Source organism: Diplotaxodon limnothrissa, linkage group LG8 (assembly GCF_057381915.1).
Source record: "Diplotaxodon limnothrissa isolate DT_005_m linkage group LG8, D_limnothrissa_male_GT1.1, whole genome shotgun sequence".
Taxonomy (NCBI): domain Eukaryota; kingdom Metazoa; phylum Chordata; class Actinopteri; order Cichliformes; family Cichlidae; genus Diplotaxodon; species Diplotaxodon limnothrissa.
In genome coordinates, this window is record NC_140603.1 from 21,560,489 (window position 1) to 21,584,678 (window position 24,190).

Here is a 24,190-nt window from a genome sequence, read left to right on the forward strand (position 1 = left end):
AAATAAATAAACACAGAAGTTAAGCGATTATTGCTGAGAAATAGGCTGCTCTTTAAATCAAACCACTTTTCTGGGACCGCAAGCTTTCCAACACACAATTCTTATTACTCTTTTCCTCTAACTTGATTTCTGACAGCCAATTCAATTAGGCTGGATATGTGCTGGTGTAAAAAATAGGCAACATGACAAACTGAGAAGATGGATGGCAACCTTTGCTTCACCATTAAAATCACAATCGCGTCACACTGAAGCTCAATCTACTGCAGTATTACCAGCTACAGCCAAATGAACACATCTTGGAGTACAGTGCCAGACGCGGCCATAACTAACCACCCCCTGCCTTTTTTAAAGGGTATGCATGCTAGACCTTCATTATCATTTTTATCAGCCTGTGGTTAAAACCACATCTGGTACATCCACCATCATATGAACAAAAGAAAATAGATTTTGTTAAAAAAGCAAAGGAACTGAAAATATTTTATTCATTTAATGTTCATTTTTTAAAGGCAAATCACGGTGACTCATTTTTAAGGGTCAGCGAAGGGTTAATGGCAGTCAGTGGGTGCGTGTTGTCTGGCTGAACCCATGTTGGAGTCATCAGGCGCCAGGGAGGAGTTGACCTGCTGGTAGATGAAGGAATAGAGGCTGACGTCAGGGCGTCGACCAAGGCAGTTCTTGCACTCTGAGCTGTAATACTGCCCCAAGAGATCATACGCCTTTCCTGTAACAAGACAAGGAGATATTGTCTAATCTTCATATTAGACTGAAATATAGGATGGAAATTTCATGGTTCATGAGATCATATTATTTTCCAAAACTCATAACAAAAAATAATTGGATTATTACAGCTGGTAAAAATAATAAAAATTTTCTAAGTAAATATGTTTCGAAAGGTGCTATTGTAATGAAATTCTCACCAGATGTCGGCAACAACCCATCCAATCCAGACATTCAAAGAAATCAAACCATAGATGTAACATAATTATGTTACATAATGAAGTGACACGAGAAAAAGTATCGAACATGCAAAAGCCTGATCGTGATGACAGCTTGAAGACGCCTCCTGTATGGAGAAACTAGTCACATGCCACGGCCATTCTTTCACACAGTCTTCAACTCCTGAAGGTTTCGTGGGCCCCTTCTATGAACTCTGAGCTTTAGTGCTTTCCATAGAGCTTTATGTGCTTTCTCCAAAACCAACTGAAAGTTTCCTTGGATGTTTCCATTGTCTTTTGGTAGATGGCAACAGATTTTTAGCAAAAATATCCCCAGTTTTTCCATTCATCCTTCCTTTTTGTAGCTCTCCACAAGTCAGTCAACTCCATTGTTCCTGAACAATTCTTCTGATAATTATTTTCACTCCTCTGTCTGAAATCTTGTGGGGAGCACCTGGTCATGGCCAGTTTATGATGAAATTATCTTCTTTCCACTTCTGGATTGTGGCCCCAACAGTGTTCACTGGAAAATTCAGTAGCTTAAAAATTCTTCGGTAACCAATATCATGAGTATGTTTTACAACAATAAGGCTGCAAAGGTCTTGATAAAGCGCACTGATTTTACCCATCATGAAATGTTTCTTGTGTGACACCATGGTAACGAGATACCTTTTTATAGGCCATCGGTTGGGAACCAAACCAGTTGATATTAATTTGCACAAAGTGGCAGGATTGCTTTCTGATTACTGATAGATGTCAGCTGGTGTCCTCTCTTCCCATGCCTTTTCGCACCTCCCTTTCTTCACGTGTTCAGTACCATTTCTGTGTCACTTCTCATTGTTACATATAATTTATGGACATCTATGGTTTGATTTCTTTGCATGTATGGACTGGATTGGTTATTACAGACATCTGGTGAGAATTTAATGTCAATAGCACCTTTAAAACTTATATTACTTATATTTACTTAGAAAATTGGTGGCGTGTTCAATACATATTATCTGTATTTACTTTATTTCTTTAATTGCATCTTTGACAATTTAAAAATGTTGAATGTAAAAGTGCAAAAAGTTTCATAAAAACAAGAAGCTGGCATGATGCCTGGGCTGTTCCCCTTACCAACACTGATATTTTTCTGAATGAGGAAAGAGTGCATGTTGTGGACATCTGTCATGAGCTGGCTGTCACCAAAGGTGAAGTAGGCTACGTCTCGGCCCGCCTCAGCAGCTGCCAGCATCTGGAGCAGAGCTGGAGGAAAAGAAGGCAGTGATGAGCCTCAATAGTGTATGTGACACAAAATATGTTTCAATGCAGTATATCAACTAAACTGGACTTTAAAAAAAATTTTATTTATAGTTCGAAAGGAAAATAACTGAGTATTCAAGTATATTAAGGATTCAAGCAAATGCTTGAAAGGAAAATATAGAAGCTAAAAACAATTTGAACATTCTTTTGAAGAGTTTTCCACACACGTTCATAGATTCAGTTGCAAAAACAAAACAAAGACAAATAAAACAGAGGTCTGAAAAGTCATCCAATAGCTTTTGTTTAAAACTGAGAAGTATCAGCTTCTGTAGCCTACAGCAAAAGGTAAGTTATCTGGGGAACTGGTCTCACCCCTACTGAGTATGCTGGATTAGTTACAAAGGGAGTCCAGGTCTGGCCCCGGTGAGCTGTGAATATTTTAAGAGACCGGAAATGTGTCTACTGATTAATGAATGTTAGTACACTGCCAAGTTAATGAGCAAAACTGAATCAACATTTTCACAGGATTTCTGAGCTGAATCTCTTCATTTCAGCTGTTTCTCTCCCCTTCTCCTTTCAACTCTTTCCTCAAAAATTATCCAGCAATTAAAAAAAAGGGGGTCTATGCGATGCTACAGACAATAAATCGAGGCAGAGAACAGCATCTGAATTACAGAGCTCTTCCCTGGAGGCACATCATTAAGCAGACAGTAGTGATAGTGCCTATAACGGACTGTACCTTGCTACAGCTAATTAATAAATGGATGGATGTATACTTTGTAAGCACAAGGTCTCCAAGTCAGATAGTAAGTGAGAAGCAGAGCTATTACTGCAAATTGTTGGCAAAAAGGAGCTCCCTTTGCTGTGACAGTGATACAAGGCACAGACAGAAAGCTGCAACAGATTGATGGACTCAAGCAGGCGATCAATTTCTCTATTAATGAAACATATTAACTTTGTCATTTGATCAATAGAAGGAAGCCAACGAACAGGCCTTAAGTAAATGAACGCATTCCCAGAAGACAAATGGAGCTCACACTGATCTGCTGGAGCTTTTCTATCTAAAATACATTCTGTTATATCGAGGAAGAGACTCCAATTAGACTGCCAAGTGCACAAAGATTACAGGAGCCCATTTCGCCACGAGATCCTCTGACGGCAGTGTTACGTCAGTGCTTACCTTTCAGACGTGTGTCACCTCCGAAAACCCCACAGCCCCAGTTTCCTGTCGCAACTGCTGAAAGGTTCTGACTTTTTTCTTCAGGGCATGCAAAGCCACAGTAAGCCTACACAAAGACAGCAGAAAATTAGAAATGCAATCATTTAATGTAATTATATTGTAAGCAACACGAAAGGACGGATTCATTTTGCCTTGTATCAATGGTTCAGGCTGCTGATGGTGGTCCTGTAATTTATGGGGGATATTTTTTGGCCCCAAATGAGCATTGCTTCAACACCACAGCCTACCTCAGTGTTTCTGGATTGCAGTGGCAGGATGTGGTTTGTGGCTTGGCTGTAGGGTTCAATACTGAGTACATGTCCATCCATTTCTGATCACAGTATACACATCTTTTGATAGCTTCTTCCAGCAGGATAACATGCCATGTAAAGAAGCTCAAATAATCTCAAACTGGTCTCTTGAACATGACCATGAGTTCACTGTTCTTCAAAATCCACAGTCACCAGATCCTAGTCCGAAAGGGCAACATTGGGATTTGATTAAATGGGATCTTAACATCACGGATGTACAGCTAAAAAATAAACAGCAACTTTGTGATACTATTGTGTCAACATGGACCAAAGTCTCTGATAAATTTTTCCACAACCTTGTTGAATCTATGCCATGGCCAACTGAGGCAGTTAAACCCAGTACAAGCATGGTACACCTAACGAAGTGGTAAAATAGTGTAATTGTCCAGCTGTGATGTAAGTGAAATGGTTTGACTACAAAAAGTAATTGAATATTTGTTTTGTAATAACAATCATGCTGCTGACAGGCCATGAAAAATAAGGTTTGGTTGACTAGGCTGAACATGTCTTTTTAACACGATGTCATTTAGCATCATTGTTCCACTTCATGGCTATTCACTCAATGTTATCGATTCGTTTGACTAAACCCATGTGTTATAACCAAAAACATATGAAATCACATGTTGGGTGGGTTGTAAGTGACATGGCAAATTATTTGCAAAAGGTTGTTACATGAGATATCTGCAGGGGACTCTTAACATTAATGATGTATACTGAAAACGAATTGTAAGTGCCCGTCCTCCAACTGACCAGTCATAAATTCTTCCTGTGAAAGGGCAGATATGACAGTTAACTGAACAATAGTCGAACTGGGATTGATCTTCATGTTGGTCCATTTTTTAAATCCTTGTCAGAGCTGTCAAACCCCTCCATGATTTCTGACAGCAGACCTGACAACATCAACATCTTGATTTTCTATTACAAATAGATATGACAACCATGGGAAGATTACACATAACAAAGGACTTTTGTTTTTGTTTTTTGTGTCTTTAACATGATGCAAATGTGCTAACGGTGATTAATTGCACTAAGGTTAATTATGCTTATTAGAATTCATGCTGGGCCTAATGGACAGTGTAATGAATATGATTATGTTTATTCTTTACAAATACAGCAATCTATCAGTACGTATTACATGCATATGGCACGTCATAATTCATCTATTTAGCCTGAGAAAAGTAAACACAAGTCAATATCAACTCAGGTGACATTTGTGATGAGACTTTTTTCCCCCATTCGCAACCAAATGGCTTCAGACCATTAAAACAATGCAAATCAAAATTCTAAAATGAAATTACTTCAGTGGCAGTGATAGAAGTTCCCTACAGATTCACCATCATGAATACAAATTTGTAAAAAATTAACCGAGAATTTAGAAATTAAGAGTAGATTTTTTTAAAACCTAGCTGCTCTATAGTGTAGTGGTTAACAAAGTCACTTGGCAGGCTAGGCTGCTACACATATCCCTCTGCATGCAGTGTAAAAATTTGCCAAATCAAAACGTACAGTGCTGCCCTTAAAAAGGGGGGGAAAAAGTATATTTTCAGCAGCACTCACTATGTATGACAATTTTCTTTTTTTTCTATCTAAACAGGTGTGAAGCATAAGACAAATTATAGACTGGATATAAAAGATGGCTGCACCTACTATGACATAACCAACTGGTTTGTGGATTACATCTGTGAAGTTTAGTTATCTGTTGTTTAGCTATTGTTTTAACTGCATCTGGGTATTGCAGTGGCTTGGCTGTGGGGTTCTATGTGTTTCAATTCAATTGATTTCAGTTCATATAGTGTCAAATTCCAGCAACAGTAAACTCAAGAATTGGAGGGAGGGGTGGAGCAGGCACACCTGATAATTATTCTCTCTCCTCATGTAGCCGGTGCAGGGCCAGAGGAGATGACAGAGATGAAGCACAAAGTCATTAACGCTTACCGGAGTGAATCTACTACAAGGATAGAACTGGCGAGTTAACAGTCAGCACACAATAGGTATGAAGGTGCAGCCATTATTCACTATGATAATAAATGGGATGTTAATACTGGCTAATATGAGACAGCCTTACAACAAAACCAACCTGGCATGCAAAGAGACCACATCCCTTATTATACTAAATTTAGGCCTTTAAAGATGTGTGCTATGGTAAAATTCTTCATAGGAAGTTGTAAACATAATTCTTTCTGCTGCAAAGCTGTCCATGAAGTCTGTGAGGACTCACTTTTGGAGCTAGCTATAAGTGACCACACCGAACTCCGAGATTTATGGTCCTAATTTCAACAATTTTGGGCAAATACTTTACTCAACTCATCGTAACATACAGAGCGAAGAAAAACAACTGCAAAAAATAACACAAAATAAGGAGTGAAACAAAAGTAAAAGACAACCTTGTTAAGTTCTCGGTTGAGTCGATCTGGTTGAAATTGTTCAAGAAAGTTCCTGAACTGCAGCGCATCGATGGCCACAATCGTAGTGCATCTTCTCTGCCAGCCATCACTGAAAATGAAATAAAAATTCAATCAAAGAAATGGTTTTGAAATGTTTTAGTGGAACAAAATGCTGCCCTGAGTCAGAAAAGACAAGGCAATCCATCCATTGTGAGATTTAAAGTTAAAGGAAAACGTATGTGTACTAAATATGGTAACCTTTCTAAATGGGATCTCAGAGTGGGGCCAGCTGGCCAGTGGAAACCTTGGTTGAGTTTGTGTGTGGCTTGCATGCATTTCAAGGAAAGAATCTACCACTGCATGTTTCCTTCAGTAACTCCTTTAATAATTGCAGCTTAAATTCCATAGCTACCACATCACTATTTAATGAGAAATATATAAATTTTTCTTTCAGATTCACAAAATTCTGTCTGGACTCTGAAAGTAATTAGTAATTGTGAATTTCTATGTATGTAGATGGCAACAGATTTGCAATATCTGCTGATTTATCAGAGTGAATGGCCATATTATCACAAACAGATTGCTTGTAACTGGCAACTTGGTCTCAGCCTGATAAAAAACTGATTCCATCTCATTTGGGTTTTATGGCTGTGTTGACATAGCAACTATTTCAGAAGCAACAATTTCACAGGTTCATTGCACACGCTGGCAGTAATTTTGGTCATGCTACAGTTTGACTAGTGTGACTATTTTACAAGATATTTCTAGACCAAGGTGGTGAAAAAGACAAGCTAATCAATGTAAGGAGATCTAACAAAGTTACAACAGTTTTTATTTATTATTTTAAAATGTTAAAGGTCTTAAACCAAGTAAAATTACCAGATACCTTGGAGTTGTGTCCAAACGGCTGCCACCCCACTGGTAGGTCTGTGCATATCCTGTGTATTTACTGTACTGCTGCGTTCCTAATAACAAACAGGAACTTCAGGCACACTTAAGCAGGCAACATATAAACATATAAATCTCAATTTTATTTACACATACTTAGAATTAAAGATTATTTATCTTTCTCTTCATGATTCAAAACTAATATGTGGGTTAGTTTATTGTGTTAACATACAGAATAACAAATCTTTGATAGGTAAAAGCAATGACATTTAAAAACTCTGTTAGGGCTCCCACCTAAATGCTATCAGTAGTTGAAACCCCATGTTACTATACTTTAGTGTAACACAAACAACTGGCTCCTAAACCCAGCTCAATGCTTAAAACCACAAGGAAAATTAATATTGTTAAAACAAGTCATGCACACAGAAAAAGAAAACAAATTATTACTAATTTTTTGCACTAAATACTTTTTAGGGGGTTAAAAGTGATCGAAGAGCATCCGATTGCTGAAAAACAGAAGGTCAAGTTGTTACCCCTCTTGAAATGATGCAAGCAGCAATGACTGACCACCAGCACACAGCGAAGCACTCAACACCCGTAAAGAGGGAGCAGAGGGGGGTAGACAACAGGACAGTCAATATAATTGGGCCACAGATTAACTTCCCATTCATTAACACTCATTAGTACCTAGCTGTTGAGAGCACTTGCAGAGATGCTTCATGCTGCAAGGTGAATAAACCAAGCGATTAGTAGAGAAGCCTTGGTCAGCAGCTATTATTAGTAACACATGGGGGAATCTCTAGGGTGCACTCCACTTGACAGACACATCATTAATAATTAACCAGCCTCTATTTTTTTAAATAAGCAAAATGAGTAAGACAATGACATACCTCGTGTAGTTTAACAGCGCTAGAAAATAAACCTTCTACATGACTTATGTGCCCATATGAAGTTTTTTGAGCTTCAGTGCCATTGGCACATTTGAAATTAGAGATGCATACTTTGGGTCAAAAGGTCTGCAAAAGACTGAGGTACATGCAAAGGTACTTTTCAGTCACGCTATTGATGGCAAACACATGTCAACTTGCACCCAGCACTATAACTGAATAAAAAAACCCATAAAGCTACTACTTAATAAATACTTTCGTGATGTTGATATCTAATCTAAAGATGGGATATTACAGCTGTTGTACTAGATGGTTTTGTGTGCATACACTATGCATACACCTGACCTTTACTGGTTTTCCAAATAAGATTTCTTTTCTCAAACATTTTTGCATTTGAATGGCACATTCTTCAGGAGCAAAACAGATTACGCTTTTGCTTTTTATTCAACCCATTTGCCATTTAAAAATTTATTCTAGTAAGAATTGAAGAGGATCGATCTTGGCTAGAAGAAGATGTGTCTGTTCCTTAGAAATTATTTATAAATGAACAGGTCGTATTAAAAAACAGCGGGTGTAATTCACTGAAGGTCGTCCCATTCATGTGTAAATGCATCAAAACAAATTGTCTCACATTCTTGTGGAAGACCAGACACTAGAAAGTCAGCAGTGTATCTCATTTTAACAAGTTTTACTTCTGCATTTGAACGAAAGAGGATAGCACATGGGTAAAATATAGCTTTAATTATGTTCAAATTGTAGATGCTGTAAAAAAAAAAAAAATACTGTGAAAAAATAAAAATGAAAAATCCCTATGACTGTCTCCTGCATGCACCGAGCATGAACCACATTTTCTGGTCAGCACCACCATTCATATGGTTCATATGAGTTCTCCTTGATACTATTTATACTTGTGACCGCCCCACTGGCAGCCAGATATCTAGCAATCAAGGAAAATTCAATTAGGATAAGGCACTTTTGCAAATTTCAGTGCAGGAGTACGATCCATTAGCTTCAGTACTGTATGCCAAAATGTATCACAAGGGAACATGATTTACCACATGACCACATTGCAGCAAAGGCTTGGACTTTTACCGTGGAGGACAAGAGATACAGCCCGGGTTTAATAAAGATGATGGAATGGAAGAGTCCATTAGTAGAGCAGGTCTGAGTCAGGTCTTCCAGCTATAATTAATTCTGGGCCCAAGTAATAAAGTTAAGTGGCATAAGCAGAGACGCGGGAAAGGCGGCCAGCAAGAAGTCTCAAGGTGACTCTATGAGAGCGAGAAACTCTTATGCTGCAGTATGACTGGTGCCTCTAGGACCTCACTTCCTGTTCTTACCCAATGCACGTGCTATGTAAGGAGGACGTTTAATTTAAGATGTTTTTATTTAAACATGATATAATGTAATCCATGATGTTTGTTGTCCCTTAAGGGTATCGAAATGAGTTGTGGATTAACCAAAACATTGCAATCAATGCAAAACAACAAGCTGAAATAGGCAAAAACATAGTAGATATTTGGAGTACTTCATAGTGATTTTACTCAGCATGATTTCAAAAATGTGTAATATGTGGCCTGTGCAGACACCTGGATTAATTACAGCAGCTTATATGTTCTATCAGTTATACAAAATAAAATAACTCAAATAAATGGTGCATAAATAAGTCCGGTGGGGCCAAAGAGAGACAGATCTGACTAATTTAAATTTTTTTTAATACACATATACATCAATGGAACACAGTCAAGTCCATAAGTATTTAGACAAGGACAAATTGTTTTGTTTTTGTCAAATCAAAAATTCAAGCTGTGAATAAAGTGCAGACTTTTAGCTTTAATTCTAATAGTTTAACAAAAGAATTGCATTAACTGCAAAGGAATTATTTACATTACATACCTCTGACATCTGCCAGAGGCTCAAAAGTACCGTAATTCCCGGACTACAGAGCGCACCTGATTAAAAGCCACATGCTCTAATTTTAGAAAGAAAATCAATTTTGTACTTGTACAGGCCGCACCGGATTTTAAGCCGTATGCGTTTCACTCGTAATATGAGATATTTACACAGAAATACTACATGTGAGGATTTTTAACGTTTAATTCAATCCGTAAGGTAACATAAACATGGTAACATAAACGTTATGGTAACATACAAAAATACATACTGCAAATGCTTTTTTTCCCTCGAACAGCGCCTGTAACACGGCTACCTTTAAGTATACGTACGTATCGGTAACACACAAATTACGTTGCTTATGGTTTTTTTACGGAACAGTGCACAAACAACATTACAACGTCTCTTAACAACCGCTAAAAATATATACTGTATATATACTACTTATCAATTTTATTGGTCTACTGTTACCAGGCAAAATGTTTTTGGCCGCATGAAAAAAAAAATGCATTAGCCGCACGTCAGTATAAGCCACAGTGTTCACAGTGTGGGGAAAAAGTAGCGGCTTATGACCTGAAAACTACGGTAAATGGACTAAACTAACAGAATTTTAAATACTGTCTTTAATACTTGGATGAAAATAATTTTCTGTCAATGACTACCTGAAGTTAGAGCGCATGAACATCACCACATGCTGTTTCTTCCTTGAGATGGTCTGCCAAATCTTTGCCCTAACGTACTTAAGTTGATGATTGTTTCTGAGTTTCTCTGTATTCACTTTAAAGCTTTTAATAACTGAGTAGCACACTCTATTGAGCGGAGATTAGATGACTTGGCCACTGAAGAATATCAAATTTCTTTGCCCTGAAAACTGCTTTGGTTGCTTTAGCAGTATGCTTTGGGTCACTTGCACAGTGAAACCAATTAATCTATTTCTGTTTACTTCTATCAGAAGGCACATCAACCATACTCACTAGTGTGACTTGGTTCCACTAGCGGCCTTTACTGTCACATTATATTTGAGAATTTGAGTATGGTTTGTTTATTTTGTTTGTTTTTTTTGTTAGTTTGTATCTTGGTTGGTTGTCTAAAGTCTTCATCGAACACAATCAAGCCACAAAGCAGACAGGTGCCATCAGCCTCCTGCTGGGGCTCCCTAAGGGATGCTCTTGTTACTGGGTCTACTGGCCTGTTCCAGCCTTGTTTGTGGCAAACACTCCTTTCTGAAGTATTACTCAACAGAAAGCCCCAACAGCGCAATCAGAACAGCATAGTCTGTCTCCAGAATTTACCGTGTGTACCCAATCAAAAGAAAACAGGTGACAAGGACAGATACAGAAAACAGGACAATTGCCACAAACATCCTTTAGCCCCATGCTGAGTCAGAAAGCTGTAAACTGAAGCTGTGCAATGTGTTCTCCATGCTGGGTTTGACTAGAAATCAATGCAATTTCTCTACTGTCAAATTCGAAAAAGCAAAGTAGAAGAAAAGTAGAAGAATGAGACTATGGCGTTATTGATTTGATCGGAATCATATGATTAAATTGTGAATCATTGAATAGGATTCCTTTAGTAACAACTACTGTTTAACAAGGTTAAAGAGTGTTTGTCACTTACCTGTGATAATCAGACATTCATTATGATCCAGTGCTTCAGTGAAGAGACGAGAAACAATTAGCTCGGGGTTAATAAGGAAACGTATTTCCTCTTGAACCAGACCAGACCCGGTGACACCTCCTCCCACAAACTGATTAGCAAAATCCACCTGCAAATCAAGACAGATGGTTGATGATGAAGGAAAGATTATGAAACATTATTAATACTCTTGCAGCATCTATTGTTTTGTCACATGTGAAAATGTTAGAAAATAAAAAGAAAATATCTAACTGCTAACATTCTGTCTGACGTTAAAATGGACAGCTTTGGAAACAGGAAGAAAGCACCTCATGAAATGGTCTTTGCCCTTTTTATTCAGTTTGTGACAGAATCCCTGACAAGCTGATTGGAAAGGTGCCCTAAGGTGCTGGCATTACTCAGAGATCTGTCCTCCATGCCAAAATAAACTCTTCCCAGGAGAGGCATTTCGGTATGAGGCTGCCAGTAGCAAATTTCAAATGAAGAGAGCAGTCCTACAGGTGAAAATAAACATATTTCTCCAGTCACAAATACTGCTATTTCAGTCTGTTTGTGATTCAGAACAAACGTTCATCTCATTGATTCAGCTCAGAGAGACGTGAATTGATTGTTTTAGTCAGAAAGCACCCATGTGGAACATATAATCTTACAATTTCATCTCTGACAGTTGCTCATTGGCCTGTAGACAGACCAGACCAAACCCCTCACAACCCCAGGAAGAAGCTGCAAAGGGATGAGCAGCAGTTTGAGAGCAGATCTCCCTAAACTGGTCACTCATCTCTGGGACAGCGAGCCAGCCTCCAAAGTCTGCTTTGACAGGCTGTCAACACCTCACCACAGCCCCCACCCCAACAAAGCATGGAGCATCCATCAATCCAAGTTGCAGTGTGCCCCGGAGCTTTTCATGTGTGCACATCAACTGTCAGTTTGTGGCAACTGGAGGCAAACAAAAGGTGAAAGCCAGAGCAGGCCATCCTGACAGTATACAGGAAGTATCGTCGACCCAGAGAGCACAAGAGGCTCAGAGGCCTCGACCCCAGTCCCAGCGCAAACTCCCTCCGACACATCAAATGCTCCCTCAAAGGCCTTTTCAGCAGTAGTAAGCATTCTGGGTGGAAGACTCTAGAATGAGGCGGCTCAGTAAAGGGAAAGAGGATGGGAACCAAGCACACTCCAACAAACAGCTCGTTTGGGCAAAGATTCAATGGGTTCAAGTCTCTCCAACTCGTGCATTCCTCGCATACTCTCTCTTACCTGAAGCATTCCATACCCATCATCTTCAATGGTTCCTTCACAGGTGATGTGGAGCTTCGTGAGTGGAGTCTGTGAGCTGAAACAGTTTCCAGTTTTTAATCAACATCAAGAACATGTGAACATGTATCCATGCTAGTTTCCAAACAGCCCAATGAATACATCATATAATATTATTTTGACATCATATTATTATACCTTTTCCAATTTGGTGGCTTATTCAGACTTTTTCGGGTGAATGTTACAAGACCTGTAGGCACTGCAAAAAACAAGGGAAATGTTTTATCTGGCAAGACAATTATGTGGCAGTAAATTTTTAACATGAAGAAAATGTGACCACTCACTTTTCTCAGTAACACTGTTAAAATAGCACATAAGGGTTTTCAGCTTTTCAGTCTTCTTTGCAGAGGACCCCTCAAAAAGCCTGCAGATGAGAACAAATCGTGGATTTAATTACATAACTGTTGATATTGTACATCCGGTTTTTTAAACAAAAATTAAAAGCTTACTTCTTAAGAAAGTTGGTTTAACACAGCATCCCAACCAAATGCCCAACCCTCACAATCAAAATGCCACAGCTAGGACCAAGAAAAATTGAGACACAGGATGTCCACTTTAGCCATGTGAGTTCAGTCATGCTTTAACGTTTGATATGAATTAGTTCACCTCTCACTCAGTTCCCTTTTCAGTCAGTAGCCGGTTATGTAGGAGCTCCTTCGCTGTTACGACAACGGAGTTGCCCCAGGCTTGCCATCACAGAGCAATACTCATGTGCCACTTCACAGCACTCACTCAAAAAGGGAGAGAGAGAGGGAAACAGGCCTCCCTCTTTGGGGATACATTAAGAAGCCCCGTGTCCCTTTTAAGCAACAGAGTCCTCAGGAGGCAAAAAGGCAATCCCCCTAGAATATAGCACAGATACACACAAAGCTGCTAACAGCGAGGCGCAGTGGATGGGTTTGAATACACTTTGAGCATTAAGCCCACCATCTCCCACTCAAGCACACTCTAAAAAACCCTGCAGCTCACCCCACATGCCACAATATAAAGAGAGAAATTCCAAGTGAAGGAAATGAAATAATGACAAAAGCTCAGTGCACTGAGAGCCCTTTAGGGGATGGGAAACTCATTCATTGAAGTCAGTTCCAGCACTCATTTCTCTTTGTCAGCGTGGACTCGAGAAACAATCATGCCTCATGTAGTCCCCGGGGAAAATGTCTTAGACATAAGGTAGCTACTACATAAGGCAGCCTTTTAGTAACAGATCGCCATACAGTCTTTAGGGAATACGGTATTAATATATAATTATATAACATAAATTTACCTCCAACTGATGTACAGAAGGTATGATGCAACTCAGTAAAAGGGTGTATATAGCTACATTTAGTGTAACTGCTGGGTTTCTAATAAACTTAGCTGCACTCTGTGGTAAAATAATAGATACAGTTTCAGGAAGAACATGTTGAATGGCAGAGTCAATGCTGGAAAAAAACCCTCAAAGATAATAGTGTTTATAGTCACTTTTGTCTCAATGCAAATAAGAAGACTGCTTTGAGATAAAAATAAATAAATAAATTCGCAGATAATGAGTGTTTGTTTTTCCTTTAGTAACCCTCTGGGTATTCCTGTGAAATAAAAATGTATTAAGGATTTTGAATAATGAAATAAACTTAATTTTCTGTCTCATACCACATAGGATATTTAGGACACTTTTGCGCAGGAAGAAAAGGGGACGATGCTGCAGTTTCTTTGAAATTACAGCACAACCATAACATAAATGAAATTCAGATGCCAGTGAACTCCTTTACTGCCTTTTGCAAAATAGCCAACGGCCTTCTCTATTGTCACAAGCAGCCATCTGAGTCAATGTTAATCTAATTTCCTCTTCCATTTAGGTAATTACAATGTGATGCCAACAGAGATGACTCTGCAGTGAACTGCAGACTCATTTACATTACACCGCCCACACAATCTCCACAGTGAAAGTTTGCAGAATTAAGAAAACACCCTAATGTTTGTCGCATGCAGTGTTTTTGAATGGAATGCACTTGTTTTTACATTCTCATACTGGAGAAACGTTCAAGTGCAAGAGAAAGCAAACAGTAGCATCGTTCAAATTCGATGAATAAATGTAAATTTATGTTCAACGGAAAGCACCAGCACCAGTTCGTTCAGAGAAACACTCCCTTCAGGGTTGGCTCTAGCACATTTCTGTTCAACCTGTCATTTAGGTCATAGTTTGTCACTTAATCTTTGCAAGATTATTATAGTTAACTGAAACTAAAGCAAAAACTAAAAGCGGGTGTGTAAAAATTTACATAACAAAAATAAAAATAGAAACTAGACCTAATTAGAATTAATTGAATAACTTTAATGATTTTCCTAACTTAGAAAACTTAAAAAAATGCAGGGAACATCCATATTTCTAGTATTTGTTAGTTTGGTAAAATTGTATTAACAAAGTGCCTGTTGAGGCACTGATGGGCGTGTTTATTGAGACTCTGTAAGTTGTGTTTTTATTCTCATAGCTGTACCAATTTCCTAAATCTTTCCTCTGACAAATCACCTTCAAATAATAATAATCAAAAAGACAAAAAATTAACAATGAAACCAATGAAAACTAAAATTGAATATTTTCAAACAGCAAAAACTAAACTGAAACAAGAAAATCTACTCTGGACTCTAACTGAACTAGACTGCATTAAAAACAAAAAAGAAAAAGGAAATGAAAGTTAAAATCAAAATGCAAAGAAAATGCAAAACTATGTAATATCTCTAAATTCTTGAATTGAGCTCACATACATTTTACTGATGAATTCCCATGATGCTTTTACATCTATCTCTGAAGCAAATTTTCATGAACAAACATTTCCTGAGACATCTGTGTTCACTCAGTAGAAAAAATCCATGTGAAAATGCGCCATTATCTATCTTCTTCTATGTATGAAAAAAGTTCAATGATAGGCTTGATGGATGATTTGCATTTACCAGGAGCTTGCTGCGTGGCTCCATTAGCGAACACTGATACTCCTATGTTCAAAATGTTTTACTACAGGATTCCCTTTTTGCACATCCTGGGCCCTGGTTTCCCTCAAGCCATGCTTCATACTTTCCAAGTGAAGACCTACATTGATAATCCTGACAAAGACCAGCATTATGTCATGTGACAATAAGGAAAGCATGCATAGTGAATGAAGTTAGTTGTCCCGAATACATACTTTACCGAACAACATCATATTACGTTTAGCACCATGAGTCAAAGAGTAGTACATCCCCAGATTACCTGAAAAAGTTAATGTCTGGGTAGTTGGAGTACTCGGTCTTTCTAGAGTTCCGTCGGGGGAAGGTGCAGAAGAAGGCGTTGGCGAGCAGACATGCCACCTGCTCCTGAGACATGGTGATGGAGTGGTTCATGCCTGCCTTGAGGAGGGGTATTGGCTAGAAGAGGAAAATAGGTACAACCGAGGAAGGTCAAAATAATTTGTTCTGTCAATTTATTGAATTAGACGCTGAAAAAAATCCTAATAATCTTGCACCATTATGTGCTTCCTAAATCAACCTTTAATTTAAATCAAAGTCCATACACCCTCATGTCTGGGAGATTTACAGTTATGATTTTATAAATAAATTTGTATAAGCAAGGAAGAACAATGCGGAGTTTGCTACATGAATAATGTTCCCTTACAAATCTGTTTGGCTAATGTGCCTACTTGTGAGGGACCGTTTGAGTTTTTAAATGAATCACAGTAGAAATAAAATCAATGCAGTGAAGTAATATTTAACAAGATGATAGGCTGCTTGGTCAAATTAGGGCATGAATTTTTTTCCTACTGCAAAAACACACTAACTACACGATGTAAGATCCAGATGATCAAAACATCTCATCTTATGTGTTTTGAACTCATAATTTTTACTATGATTTTACAGGATTATATGACTTTTCTGATCAATGTGCTGCAATGATCTATAATGTTAAAGACCAGTATGTCGGTCTCCATTGGTTAGCAACGGATTTACCTTGGTACAGAGCTCAGATGCTCTCAGCGCTAATTGCACCATGTCTGGCAGCAGGGACTCAAACAGATGTTCAGCAGCATCAGGCTCCAGGACCTTGGAGAGAACCAGAGATCTGTTTATATTTGTTGCTTTGCCACAAATATCAGCTGTGACATTATTAGCTGTTTCGGCTGATTAGTTTGAGACAGACAGAGAAAATCACGAGCTATGATCCATATCAAAATTTTTAGGGTGAAACAAATACTGTTGAAATATCTGCACTATAGAAAATCAAAGGGCATTCCAATCCACAATATGCAGATGTAAAACATCTATGGGAGCTCAATGACTGTTACAGCTAACTGTTCTCTTCTTATACTGATAATTAAAAAGAGAATGTGAAAGATGTGGTGACATATTATAAAAATACATCAAGTCTAAGTGGGACAGGTCATCTATGTTAATAATAATATCACCCCATAGTAGCATATCCTCCATGACTACACCACATTTATGAATCGTATAGATAACAGACATTATATATTCTTTTTTTTTTTACATCCATATTGGCTACAAAATGTCAGAATGATCAATAACAGAGCAATTTCATCAAGGTTACACTTGCATGCCAACTGATTAAACAGTCTTCTTGGAAGAGATGCAAATGACCAAGTGTCTGAAATAGAAAGGACAGTGTGTTCCCAGCACATGAAGCCTTTACTGTTGATTTAGCCTTGGACATTTATATTATGGCAAAAGAAGCCTGACTAAACAGTGTTGTAAGTAATGACCTAGCTGACATCGTAAACTGCTCCTACAGGCATTATAAATTAAGGCAGCTGACGGAGGAGACAGTAGAAATAGCTGAGGCAGTATAAGCTGAACTCTTTAAATCAGAAGAAGACGTGCATCAAATCAGCTATACTAACTCTCTGTATGACCTCATACTGCTCTGTACATCGCACCGAAATGACAAAGCAATCAACCAAGACGTGGGGGTGTAAGCAGCAAGAAACCAGAGGTTTTCCCAACAGGTCTACAAATTAAAGCAATCTGCTTAACCAAGTCCACGGACATGAGACCATGTAAAAGTAAAACACACATGCTCCTAACTGTAAATACAGCACTGACTGGGCGGATGAAAGAGAACAAAACTGATGCTTTCTGTCAACAGCTGTTCACTTATTCATAAGGAATCCGTCCTCAGATGAATATTCAATGAAAATGCCTGGCCCGTCACTCCATGCTATTCAATCCCTCCTTTTCTCTGACACTCAAATCATACAATGTGGCAAGGAGCACGGGAGACGTCAGGAGGTGAAAAGCTGCGTGCATTATTCTACGCTGTTCGCTTTTCCACACAATTGGAAGTAAAGCAAACGCTTTTATTTTTAATTAAATGTCAACAAATACTAAACTCTACTTGCTCTCTTGGATCATTTACACACATGAAGACTATTGGCTTATTCCAGGGTTAATTCTGGGTTCAACTAGGAGAATTACCCTTTAGTAGAAATTAGTTCCACTGAAACTATAAAAAGCAGAAGACTGACAGTTATTTAAATTTATTGTGTCATTTGTGCATTTAAAAAACAAGCAATCTTATTTTTTCTGTTTATTATAGAATTATCATTCAATAAAATATTGTATCTAAAAGAGCTTATAGGATTAATATAAGAAACTGTGTTTCCATTAGTAGAATAACTGGAATAGCTGTCTTTTAATTCTTTACTTTTTATTCACTTGGCATCTCCTGAATTTGTAATAATAAGTAATAATAAGTCTACTGTGGCTAACTTTACTGTGTTTAAGGGGCAATTCTGTATGCGAGTTTGTGATGCTGATGGAGCTAAAGCTGAGCTCTAACAAGCAGTGATTTCGTTATCGGGAGGTGGAGCTCGGCTCTGGTGGCCTCAGCCCTTTAATAATAATGATATAAAAATCACAGATTTGTAACACATGAAAGTTCTGAGTAAATTCTATATGGCACAAAAGTAAAAGAGTTAAGTACGGTGCCCATCAGTGACACTTACGTCACTAGTTATCAGCTGGTATCAAACATAACCCTCAATTATACCAATTTTTGTTTTTACAATTTAGCAGTCAAATGTGCACACAAGCAGATGTTTGATGTCTCTATCTACACTTTACAAGGGGCCTCATCTAAAATGTGACTTTATATGAAATGTTCATTGGTAGTTGGTATTTTTTTGTATGATATAAGACAACTTTGTCATTCAAATTGACAAATGACACAATCCAAAGCCAGCTGAAACAATAATACTTAGCCTATGGCTAAAGCTTCTCAGCCTTAACATGTTGAAAATTTGCTAACAGAATTCCCTTTATAACATAAATTATATCATACATACACCATACAATTTATTTAACATCATAAGGCTGGAATAAATCAGTTTCCGAGAATGTAAACTCAACCACTTTCATTTCTGACAAGTTACTAAATGTGACCTTTTGACTAAAGACCAAATATTTTCTCGACTCCCATTTTGCCTGTAAAGGGCTGCAGGATTCTGTCCCGCTGTTAAATCCATTATTGCTCAGCAAAATAACAGAAACCCATTTGGTATAATGACATTGATGAAAAAAGGTTTACGTGTCCTTTTTCATGCGGCATAAGAGATATCGGTGAAACATATAGCTGATGCCATGTAGTACATGGTGATGTAGCAATACTTCACCGTGAAAAAAAAAGAGTATTTCTTACTCTTACGGGCTCAGTGCTACTTATATTAAACATAAAAACACAGCTATCGCTTCAAGTGGAATATTCGCATCCCCTTCATGAGGCAGATTGTAGTACAGTCCTCTGTGATTCTCTACACAGAATGACACAGAGCACATTAAGACAGATGATGGATGGGCTCCAAACAAGGCCGGAGAAGACGCTGACAACTCTGAGCAAAGACCTGTGAACCAACAGTGCTCTGGAAATTATGATGCAACTCAGGCTCATCTTTGTTTGTGCTTTTACTTAGCTTGGGACAGTACCAAAAAAATCATGTAAACAACATCTTAAAACCTGTGAAATTCTCTATAATTATGAGCAATGTTTTCACTCTCATGTCTGTAATGCTGGAAAAGGAAAGTCTGAAAAAGGGCAAAACAAATCAAATGTTTTCAAGGGGAATCTATCAAAACTTGATTTCCTTACATTAGTAAGAGAACTTTAGAATAATTTAGAATTACCTTATATTCTCCGTTAAAACAATTATCTTAAGTTTTTATAAGGTACAATTGTATCATTTTAATATCCTTTTAATGAAGTCCAGGTGTGGATGGCAAGGATTTAACCAGACAAATCTCTCTTAGTATCAATAACCTCAAACAAGTTGTGTCTGTAATGTCTTCATAGTATTTGCAATTATGGAGCTGCAAATTTGGTTATTAGTCTTATCTACTGATACTGATTCATACTGCTTTTTAATAGTGTTTTTATAGCAGAATAATTAACAGATGAACACGGTGCTTTCTGCTGGCAATTAAGCATCGTGATTGGACAGTTAATACTTAGCTACTTAATACTTTATTATACTACAGCTAATCTTTTGACATCTTTAAGATGTGCTTGTGTGTGATTACAGACCTCTGTGTCAGTATTAATTCGATGACAGCTCCAAACAAAAGATGCTTAATTCACTATATTTTCAACGCGATTAAAAAATCAACAATTATTAATCATCACACTCTGATAGCTATGCTGTTTACCTTTGTGCAATACAAATGAAGCGCTGCGAAGTCCCATTTCTTGGCATGTGATGCACTGTACTTCAACATTGCATTCTGTAATATCACAAAAATAAACATATAAGATTGATAATCAAAATTAATCTTAAACATCACTTCAAGTCACAATTACTCCATATGTATGCATCCCTGCATTTTTAAAGTGTCAGCTTACTTAAATTCTGTGACAGTATTTTGGTTTCTGGGTTAATCATGCCATCTTATGGTAGAGTCTGGTAACAACAACTGAGACATACTAGAGGAGACATACTGTCTTGCCAATGAAGGGACAAAACGTACCTTCAGCTCATGAGGATTTGTAAATGTCTTGTTTAAAGTTTCCTTGATCAGCTCCCACCGACTTTTATTCTGCAGTTCTTGTGTTTCCTGTGGAAGTATACATTTCAGGTCTGAGATTTTTTATGTATAAACAATAATACTGTGTTGTTTTGTTGTACTTCATAACTTCAGAGATGTGAGGAATCTTTACAGCTATTGTTGAAGGAATAACCCCAGCCTGGATGAATAAGCACCATACGCTTTGCTATTTTTTGACATCTTGCCAGCTATAATGTTACAAACTTAGAACTGTTCTAACTATTGCAACTAACAAGCAGGAGTTAAAGTGAGCTGGCAGGATCCAGAGCAGCATTAATGAGTTAGTGAACCACATTTTAGAGTCCATTGAATTCACAAAAATATCAAAGGAGTTGATTTTTTTTCTGTGTTGCAGCCTGGTGCTGCTTACCTCTGATATCAGCGAGAAATTAACGCCACCCCATGGTCCCATCTGCACACTGCACACATTGGTTTTTTTTACTTCTCATTCCTGTCATGTGTTCATGTCATTAAAGCAAGTAAAGTTGCAGTTTTTGGACTTAGCAATTCATGAGCAACCATAAACAGAGTTTAAGATGCTTCATTTTTAAATGCAGCTCAACAAATATCAGCAAACATACAAACTCCCTCTGTGCAGTTTGTAACACAACCTGCATCAATTGCTCTATTTCCCTAGAAGAAGAAAAATCTTAAAGTGTGACAGCTTTACTCTCTGAAATCAAGAAAGAGGCATGAAAGAGAAGACAGGAGAGAAAGATAATACTGAGGTCAAAGGTAAGGCCTAAGCACGTGACATTTGATGAACAGTAAATTTAAAGGTTATGCATTAAATTTTAATTAATGCAAGATTTTTTTTAAATCACAAAGTACATGGAATGTTCCTGACGTTGTTTATTATTAATAAAAGTTTTTGATTTAATATAAAGAAATCTTTAAAAACTAACTGAATTATGATACCTTTATGTTATCAAAGGTTATTACAGACAGTAAACAAAGGCTAAACTGGGTAGAGTTTACAGTGATGGCCTATGTAGCACTGGTGCAGAGAAGCTTCTAGCATCCACTGTCACTGTTATGTTAGGACACTATACGAGTAAGACGTGACACTCAAAACACTATGTGATTAGTTATTTGAGCATGAAGCATCACTGCCTCATCAGATAGGACATTGCACCATGCACATTTGTCCTAAATATTCTCTTTTCCACATACTATTAATTTACTATGACTGTTTTTTACATACATCTTGTTTTTTTTACATTCATTCATCATCCATAGTTTTGCCATCTAATTATGGTTCTCTTTAGATGCTTTAAATAATTAAATAGTTGCCTTCAGTAATGTGTATCATGTGACTGCACTGATTACATAACCCACAACTTAAACAACTTAAGTAGAACTTGCGAATTTATGCCCTCAACCTGTAACTTCATGTGCATTTCTTAATTCACATCGAAAATAAGTTTTAAACACTTGAGCCTTTACCTCATCTTCTATAGGAAATAAGTTCCTGCTGGAACAAGGCATCTTGACATGTACATCATCCCAGGCATCCTGAAATCTAGTGGGATATGGAACAGGAACTTTATCCTTTTGAAGAAGATCTGTCTGTTAATGGGAATCAAAATAAATGACATTAGTATGGACATTCCACGTACACAAACCAAACAGTCTCATGATTAATAATACAAGTATGTCTACTCTATATATTCAGGATAAACACTGAGATGAAATCACAACAAAATCTCTTAAAATCACATGTGAATTTCAAATTCAATTAATATTGAATTCTTGAATTTTTAGGTTTAACATTAACTTCTTGAATTGTTAGGTATATTACTATATCTGTGCTGTCATCTGAATAGAAGAGAACTGATCAAACCCTAATCATCACGGTGTGATGGCCAGGAACATTCTTCAGTGGAGGAAGTGGTTTGCCACATTCTGGCATCCTCTTTAGCTCATTTATTGGTGTCCCGAGCCAACTGACTTCAGAAGGGTTAGGTTTATTTTCTGTATCTTGTTTCTCTGGAGACTTTTCTGACCTGCGTCGTTTCCCAGGAAAACCTGGTGATGACACCCCCGAAAAGAAGTCTGTAATTTTAGAATTGAGTTTGACTGAACCATCGGAGGTTGCTGGGCATGTGTCCATTTTTGTTGTTTCTAAATCATCATCACTTTGAAGCAATGTTGGTGTAAGATCACTCCCTGCAGAATCTTTGGCAGCTGGTGATACAGGAGGATCTTGATCTAAGTCTGCTGGAGTTAATGGCTGGGTTTCTTCATCTGTGTCAGTGACAAAAAGTATTTCAGCTTCTTTGGACTCTAAAGACTGAGCTGAGGTGCTTTGAAAACCATCATCATCCATCATTTCTTCATCATTTTGGGTTTGGCACACATCTCCTGTACTCGAGGTTTCCATTGGCTTGATCAACCATCTTTCAAGAGTATTTCTGAACTTTTGTTGCTGTGTTGGACCAATTCTTTGAAGGCGACCTTTCATTTTGACACCTCTTAAGTCACCTGCTCCACTTGTTTTTGGCCTTATTACCACCTTTCTCTCGGTTTTATTTTCCATTCTTTCTTGATCTGAAGTCGCAGCACCGACGCTCTGACTACTCGAAAGTGAGCCTGACAAATAAAACACAGAATTTTTATTTTACAAAGGGGGGATACTGCAATGTAGTAATATGCTCTGCAGGGGGGAAAATATTTTTAGACAAATACCTCCACGAGAAGATGAAGACGACAATGGAGCACTTGTTCCCACCTTTAGTCGTTTTGCTAAAGGTTCTAAGTCTGTCAGTGCAGTCATTCTACAAAAGAATAGAACAACACATAAAACATGTCCGTGCCGTGCGGGTTCAATTTAAACTTGAAGACTGCACCGTACATGTGCACTTACAGGACAACTTGAGCTGACGCCAAAGATAAGATGCTGTTTTTTGCACAGACTTGATTCTTATACAGTCCCTTTTTCAGTAGATGAACAAATCCTAAAAAATGGTGCGCAGCCATACATAACGCAATCTCTTTTTAGAAAGTAGATGCCAGTGCTTTAGTTATGAACGTAATTACTAAATTAGCCCATTAACTTACTAGTTATCACACTAAAAATTTAATGCATGGCAATAAAGGGAAACATATGTTTGCATTTCACATTCAGCAGATAGTTGATAGGCTATCTACAAACGACTCACGCAGTCGTATCTTTTTGGTTAGCCTACGTGCTAACTATTTTTGAGCCAACAATGATCCAAAAAACTTGAGCAGCTGCTGTGTTAATCGATAGCGTTTTACTTAGAAAGAGACTCGAAGGACAGCATAGAAACTTTTCCAGCCTTTTGTTATTGTTAAACCGTAGACCCGTACTTTTTTACTTCACTGAAGCGATGCTACAGTTTATTAGCTTACTTTAAAAACAACAAACACTTCCGTGAGAGTGACGTAAGATCTCTACGAG

General features: G+C 37.8%; 1 protein-coding gene across 1 annotated transcript; it reads right to left on the reverse strand.

The window, feature by feature from the left end:
• LOC146626854 (poly(ADP-ribose) glycohydrolase) lies at positions 1-24,160 on the reverse strand. The gene is made up of 17 exons (XM_085360860.1): positions 23,633-24,160; positions 23,455-23,543; positions 22,610-23,358; positions 22,213-22,335; positions 20,689-20,775; positions 20,371-20,445; positions 16,666-16,758; positions 15,932-16,086; positions 12,993-13,072; positions 12,847-12,907; positions 12,652-12,727; positions 11,380-11,527; positions 6,981-7,059; positions 6,095-6,203; positions 3,361-3,466; positions 2,055-2,183; positions 1-721 (listed from the first exon to the last, which is right to left on the reverse strand). Exons 1-17 carry the CDS (start codon positions 23,743-23,745, stop codon positions 546-548), a joined length of 2,448 nt encoding a protein of 815 aa, XP_085216986.1. The 5' UTR covers positions 23,746-24,160; the 3' UTR covers positions 1-545.
• Between the last annotated feature and the right edge of the window lie 30 nt (positions 24,161-24,190).